Source organism: Sinocyclocheilus anshuiensis, unplaced genomic scaffold (genome assembly GCF_001515605.1).
Source record: "Sinocyclocheilus anshuiensis isolate Anshui unplaced genomic scaffold, SAMN03320099.WGS_v1.1 scaffold716, whole genome shotgun sequence".
NCBI lineage: Eukaryota > Metazoa > Chordata > Actinopteri > Cypriniformes > Cyprinidae > Sinocyclocheilus > Sinocyclocheilus anshuiensis.
The window spans coordinates 235,566-243,429 of NW_015555755.1; the positions used below are offsets into that span (position 1 = coordinate 235,566).

At 35.1% G+C, this 7,864-nt stretch overlaps 1 protein-coding gene across 1 annotated transcript in view; it reads left to right on the top strand.

The window, feature by feature from the left end:
- Positions 1-5,973, top strand: part of LOC107673785 (cysteine-rich motor neuron 1 protein-like) — a 44,172-nt gene extending 38,199 nt beyond the window's left edge. Inside the window, exon 4 of the mRNA XM_016467574.1 lies at positions 5,750-5,973. Within this exon, the coding sequence (XP_016323060.1) occupies positions 5,750-5,973 (224 nt within the window). The remainder of the gene's footprint in view (positions 1-5,749) is intronic.
- Positions 5,974-7,864: the final 1,891 nt, after the last annotated feature.

Here is a 7,864-nt window from a genome sequence, read left to right on the forward strand (position 1 = left end):
AAGTTATTTGTTATTTTATATTAGGCATAGCCTGCCCTATAGCATGGTGTATTTGCATTTGTTTTGTTAATAAAAGTTATATGTTTTATATATAGGCTAAAGTGAGTATGACATTGTATTTTGTTGTTGCATTTAAGCAATTGACGCCGACCTGCCGCTAATTCGAAAGTGAAAGTAAAATGTGCACGGCGCTTTTAAGCTATTTAAAAGCGAAGGAAAGCGAGGAAAAGAGGGAAAATTCAAACGAACTAAAAATGAACCATTCCTTTACTCCGAATTGCCACTATTTGAAAGTGAAAGTAAAATGCGCATGCCACTTTTACATGCTATTTGAAAGCGAAGGAAAGCGAGGAAAAGAGGGAAAATTCAAACGAACTAAAAATGAACAATTCCTTTACTCCGAATTGCCACTATTTGAAAGTGAAAGTAAAATGCGCATGCCACTTTTACATGCTATTTGAAAGCGAAGGAAAGCGAGGAAAAGAGGGAACGGCCCCACAGTGATACCGGTATTACCGGTGTTGTCACACGTCGATTAACTGGTGGGAAAATTTCCTCACCGTCACAACCCTATGTCCACGCCTTTTCAGCATTAATTCCTCACTGCGCGTCTTTAGTAAGACCTGACAGTACTGTTTTAACGCCAAAAGACGGTTTGCACTGGCGCTAGCTGTTAGTAAAACTAAAAATTAAAAAAACAAAAAAAAACGTAAACATTTTTCTGTATTTATTTTTACAGGTGTTTTACCAGTATTTTTAATTGTACACTTCATTGCATTGTGTTTTAGAGTTAACAGAAATGTCCGTAAAATTAATGGATAATATCATGTGTAATGAGCTGCCAGTACTTTTTATTTTTTACAGTGTATTTTAATGCAGAAGTGTGTTTATAATTAACTTAATTCCAAGTTCATTTTAAATGAATCAATGCTTAAAGCACGTTTTCATGCTAACCAGCTGCAGCCATCAACAGTGATGTGACAGGTTTATTTAGTCCGTCTTTTTGTTTTCTGGTGATTTTACAGACATGGTGATGGGAAAAAAAGTGAGATGGAGGAAAAATTATATTTCAATGCTCATGCGTTACGTTCCCTTGTAAAACTTTTGCGTTTTCCGCAAGAAAAGTTTTGTTTGTTTGCAAAGCTTTTGTATTCCCCTTTATGTTTGTTCATAAAACTTTGCGTTCCCCTAAAAAAGTTTACGTTCGTTCGCAAAATTTTGTTTCCCCAAAAAGTTGACATTTGTTCGCAAAACTTGCATTTCCACCAAAGAAGTTTGTTTGTTCACAAAAGTTTTGCATCCCCTTTATGTTAGTTTGCAAAACTTTGTTCACTCACATTTTTTTGCATACCCCTTTACATTCGTTTGCAAAACTTTACGTTTTCTGTTCAACTTTACGTCTGTTAAAATCACTTTGCATTCCCTTGCGAAACTTTTGTATTCCTCCGAAAAAGTTTCCATGTGTTGTGTTCGCAAAACATTTGCTTTTCCCTTTACGTTTGTTCCCAAAAACTTTACTTTCACTTGCAATACATTTGCATTTTCTTTGCGTTTGTTTGCAAAACTTTACATTCACTCACAATACTTTTGCGTTCCCCTTTACGCTCTGTTCGCTCGCAATACTTCTGCATTCCCCAAAGTAACTTTGTGTTCACCTGCAAAAATTTTGCGTTTCCCTGAATAGCTTTGCATTTGCTCAGAAAAAGTTTTAATTTCCTAGAGAAACGTCTCAGGTTACTTATGTAACCATGGTTCCCTGAGTAGGGAACGAGACACTGCGTCCTCTAGGAGTCGCTATGGGGAACGCCTCGTCGTGACCCGTGTCTGAAGCATACATTGAAAAAACACCAACTCGTTGGCCGGCGACAGCCATGACGTAACTACCGGTGCGACTATAGAATAAATAGGCGCCGGGAGCACACATCATTCACTTCTTCGTCTGAAGCTTGCGTCCGCAGCATGGCAAGAAAACCTAGAGGACGCAGGTAGTTACGTCATGGCTGTCGCCGGCCAACGAGTTGGTGTTTTTTCAATGTATGCTTCAGACACGGGTCACGACGAGGCGTTCCCCATAGCGACCCCTAGAGGACGCAGTTCGAAGTTCCCATGAAAGGGAACTTTGCGCTTACTTGCAAGACTTTTGCATTAACTTTGTTTTCTTTCCCAAAACTTTTGTGTTCTTGAATAACTTTACGTAAACTTGCAAAAATTTTCCATTATCCCGGGTAACTTTGTGTTTGCTTGCAAAATTATGGGTTCTCCCAGCTAACTTTGAATTTGTTCCCAAAATGTTTGCGTTTTTTTAAATAAAAACATTGCATTCACCTGCAAACCTTTCACATTCCCCCATGAAACTTTGCATTCCCTTGCGACACTTTTGCGTTCTCAAGTAACTTTGCATTTGTTCGCAAAACATTTGTGTTTCCATCGATAAATTTTGAGTTCTTTCCCAAAATGTTTGCGTTCCCCTGAATAACTTTGCATTCGTTCCCCAAACTTTTACGTTTTCAATAGAAACACTGCATTAGCTTGCAAAACATTCACTTTTGCTCGCAATACTTTTGTGTTTTCAAGAGAAACTTTGCATTCGCTGACTAAACTTGTGATGGAAATAATATGAGGTGAGAGGAAAACTGTATTTTAATGATTTTGCTTGCGAATGCAAAGTTTATTTGCGCAACTCAATACTTATTTGAGAGAATGCAAATGTTTTACAAGTGAATGCACAGTTTCTCTGAAAAAAAAAATGTAAAAAAGGAATTTAAAATATAATAGGTCCTTTCATCTCATATTTATTCCATCATCAGTTCACCTTAGGGGCTCTGAAGTGATTGTCAGGTGTCAGATGTGTTATTTGGTGCAGCATCACAGCTGCTAGTTTCATGAAACACTGAGATACTCCTGTGAGATCTAGACAGACAGGAAGTGATGAGGTGTGAAAAGGGGCGGGGTCAGTGAGACAGGGCCTCTCTGTTTACTCTGTCGGCGTCAAATATTCCCCGTTTTACTAACAATCCACATTCCCATGTCGGCCTCTTCGCCCGCCGCTAAATGTGTGCTGCCTCGTGGAACTAATGGGCTTAAGGAGAAGCGCAGCGGGCGGAGGAAAAACTGCTTACGCATCAGTCTGAAGAACTGAAGCAGAGGATGATGGGAAGGTTCAACAGGTCACTGATGGGAATGTGTGTGTGTGTGTCTTGAGTCAGAGTGTGAGAATGAGAGAGTGTGTTACAGAGAAAGAGCTGTGTGTGTACTTTGCTATCTTTAGCAAGAAAAAGTAATGGAAATACATTAATTTGTAAAATAATTATATAAATACTTAAATTTAAATTATGTACATTTTGTTATATGATATAATATTTTATATAAATATATTTATATTTATAACATATACACACACACTTTTATATTTTGTCACACAGTTTCAGAAAGCTGACACTCAAACAGCAGAAGCACACACCAAATCTACAAAACCACACACTAATACTCAGACTTTGACTCAGTTTTCAATTTCATAAAACACTTTTTACAAAACACAACACACAATTCTCTGTGTAATACACAAAAATCTAACAGGATCTAAAGGATTAATTTCCCACAAAAAAATCTACAATTTTACTTAAGAAAATTTTATTACACTATATTTAATTAAACCAAATGAAATCCAAAAGTAAAAAAGTAAAGTGCAACATAAAGTGCAAGAAGCAAGTGTCCATCATTGAAATCACTGAAATCGAAGTTCAGTATTATAGTGTAAGAATGACAACATATCCACGTGTTCTAGTCTACTAATAATACAATTATAATCAAAAAACACTTTTTAAAGGAGTATTTACCAGAAATATTATTTTCCAGAATTTATTTAGGAGAAAAATGTAAATGTGCAGTATTTCTGGAAAAAAATACTTTTTAAATTTTTTAATTTTTTTATAAAATCAATTAATTGGAGATGCTTTTGATTATTAAAATTTAATGGAACCATTCAAATGGAATCAATAAAACGGATTTCATAGGGCCCTATAATTATAATAAATTTTTTTGTGGTGATAAAAATAGATGTAAGTGAACAATAGCCTTTAAAATTACTTAAAATACATATATAACAGCAATGAGGCAATAATAATTAGTTCAAATAAAGTATCAAAAGCAAGAAATCATATGGTTTTATTGAACAAAACTGTTAAAATACATAATGTATTATAAACAATAGAGCTAATGTACAGTATGCATTACAACAAAGGCCTGCAGAGGGCGCCAACGGCCTGACGATTGTTTTTACACATTACTGTACGATCTAATCCTTGTTTAATATTGACCAAGCACCATTTCATGCAAATGTCCACTTAATCTTTGATATTTAGCCATTTCTTTAGGACAGAATTGCTATAGCCACTGTAATTAAAAGAATATGTGGACATCAGAATGTGTAAACTCAGAGTTTGCGTAGTTTTATAAATTATTTACCTTACAAATCTGATGATATGGCGCACATTGCGTTCCCAGATGAACGTTATAATAAACCCAAACGCACAACGACATGCAGAGATGGAGTTTGAGACGTTCCACACATGATATAAATGATAACAGTTCCTGTGGAGCAGCATTTACTGTGAACGGAGCCGCTGTGTGACGCATGTACTTAACCTACACACCTACATCACATAATTATTTCATTAAATCGTAGCGTTTGTGCATTCACAGTTATGCTTAATTATAATTTTTAAGTGGGTTTAATATGTCATGCAGCCTTGGGAAACAGTCTAATAATGTGTTTTATGGATTCGCGTCCGTGGAATGTGCCACTTCCGGTATTTTGCCGGTTAGTCGACGCAGGCAAAATTAAGTCGAGGACTTTTTTAATCGAATAGTCGAATAGAATCGACGAATCGTGGCAGCCCTAGCTGATACTGCTGAAATATCAGCACGTTTGGAAAGCCTCTTTATATAGCAGCATAATAATAATAATAATAATGATGCGTTAATATCGTGATTGATCCACTCGAAATCACTGTCAGCTAAATTTCCTGACGAAGTTCCTGTGCAAACAAGCGCAAGTGATATTATTTCTGTTTGGCCGTACCTTCCTCTGTTAACAAACTTTCAGTTTTATTTACTTGAACAAGTATAAAATGAGAAGCAAACTAACGGACTATTACCTACATAATATCCTGACTTTGTCAGTAATTCAGCTGCAGCCCGATTTGGAAATCATCTGAAAAATAAGTACTTGCTTCATGTCTCTCATTAGAGGTCACTAATTTTGCAAGCGTATGGCTGTACTCCCACAACAACATGCAGAGATGGAGTTTGAGACGCTCCACACATGATGTAAATCATATCAGTTCCTGTGGAACTACTGTGACGCATGTACTTAACCTACACGCATGTAAATAATTAAAGCGCATATACTGTATTAGAACTGCATCGCATATAATTATTTCATTAAAACGTAGCGTTTGTGAATTCACAATTATGCTTAATTATATATTTTTAAATGGGTTTAATATATCATGCAGCCTTGGAAAACAGACTAATAATGTGTTTTATGGATTCTCGTGCGTGAAATGCGCCACTTCCGGTATTTTGCCGGTTAGCCGACGCGAGCAAAATGAAGTCGAGGATTTTAAAAAAATCGAATAGTCGAATAAAATCGAAGAATCTAGTGTGTATATATTAAACTATTAAAAATACGGAAATTATTTTTAGAGTGAAATAGACGTATATTGAGAAATGCTGTTTTGTTGTGTAGTTTCTCCCAGATGTGTTCATAACGGGAAGGAGTTTAGGGAGGGCGAGGTGTACCGTATGGACCCCTGCTGGCTGTGTCAGTGTCGAGGTGGAGTGTCCTTCTGCTCTAAAGCCGAATGCACGGAGCTGGACTGCCAGAACTTCTACGTTCCTGAAGGAGAATGCTGTCCCGTCTGTATAGGTACTGAACAGCTTCAGCATTCATTAAATGCATGCATTTTATAACCAGCAGTGTTGGGAAGTAACTGGTTACATGCAACTAAATAATTACAAAATAAATGTAATTGTAATCAGTTACAGTTACTGAGAGAAAATGTTACTTATGAAAATGTTAATGATCTGAATTTTTTTTCACACACACATCCACATACAGGTTTAATTGATTTGTTTCATAAACTGCATTGAGACAATGTTTCAGGAGTTCAGGACACATGCTTATTCCATAACTGTTTTATTTCCAATTATGTATATGCTTTATTTTTTAAGGTTAACTTTTTTTTTTTTCCAAGGCATTGTTAGATGCCAGTGTTTCCTGTCATAACTATGCAAATGATTTGATCTCAAAAATAGTATCATAGCTATTAAACTATTTCTTGTTATGATTTAAAATCTGTATTTAATCTCAGAACGATCTCAAAGTTAAAAGAGGTGTTAAAGTCTGATTTTGTGGTGGCTGTGCTTTAAAATTAAATGATTATAATCTTAATTCAAGTGATGAAGTGTTTGGACAGTAATCGGTGTTGAGTTCTAGTGTAAGGTTAACCCTGTTTGGAAATGATTAACAGTTGAAAACATTAGAAATTTAGAAAATAAGCTGATGGTTTCATCCTAGATCTGCTATGCTTGATTGCATTTAAAGATAAACTGTGATGAGTTATGCAAAGTGAAAAAAACAGACCGTGAGTAAAAATCAGCAAACACACAAACCTGACACTCTTCAAACACACGGTTACTGACGGTTTCTGTCCACACATCTTTCATCAGACAGACTCAGATCCGTGCGCTTACAGCTGTGACCTTCTGCTCCTGAGGGTCAAAGGTCAAACTCATACAGTTTCTGTGGGACAAACCGTGTCAACAGATCATATTTGTGCTTTCAGTGACACTCACCTGTGTTATGATCATACAGATGGTCCTTTGAGCTTGAATATATTCTGCTCTGAAATCATAACCAGTGGATTTCTATTCATTCTTGTCACGCACAGTGACATTTTAGTATTGTTCATGTGCTATTCTAGTATTTATTCATATTTTGAATTAGCTTTTAGTTTTATATTTGCATTTTTATTTAAATTTTAGCTTAAGTTTTGTAATTTATGTGAGTTATGTGCGTTTTTAAATATTTATATTATTATCTATTTCTACTATTATATTTACATCTATTTTTTGTAATTTGGTTTTTAATAATTTTATTTTTAGGTAGCAATAATGAAATTGATAATTCTAACATTTATATTTATATCTGTTTTTACTATTATATTTATATGTACTTCAGTGAGAGTAAAGACATTTATAATGTTACAAAAGATTTCTATTTCAGATAAATACTGTTCTTTTGAACTTTCTATTCATCTGTGAATCCAGAAAAATAAAATGTATCACAGTTTCCACAGAAATATTGTGCAGCACAACTGTTTTCAACATTGATAATAATCAGAAATGTTTCTTGAGCAGCAAATCAGCATATTAGAATGATTTCTGAAGATCATGTGACACTGAAGACTGGAGTAAATGATGCTGAAAATACAGCTGCGCATCACAGAAATACATTACAGTTTACTATATATTCACATAGAAAACAGCTGTTTTAAATTGTAAAAATATTTCACTATTTTTGTGAGCAGCCTTGGTGAGCAGAAGAGACTTCATTAAAAACATGAAAAACGTACCAATCTAAAATTTTTGAATGGTCATACATCTGTTTCTACTATTATATTTATATCTATTTCAGTTTTAGTTTAATACATTCATTTATTTATTTAAGCTTTTTAATAGTTTTATTTTAATAGCTGTTAATAGCAGCACTGATAATGCAAACGTTGTTTTCTCATCCGGACGTGTGTGTGTGTGTGTGTGTGTGTGTGTGTGTGTGTGTGTCTGTGTCTGTGTGTGTGTC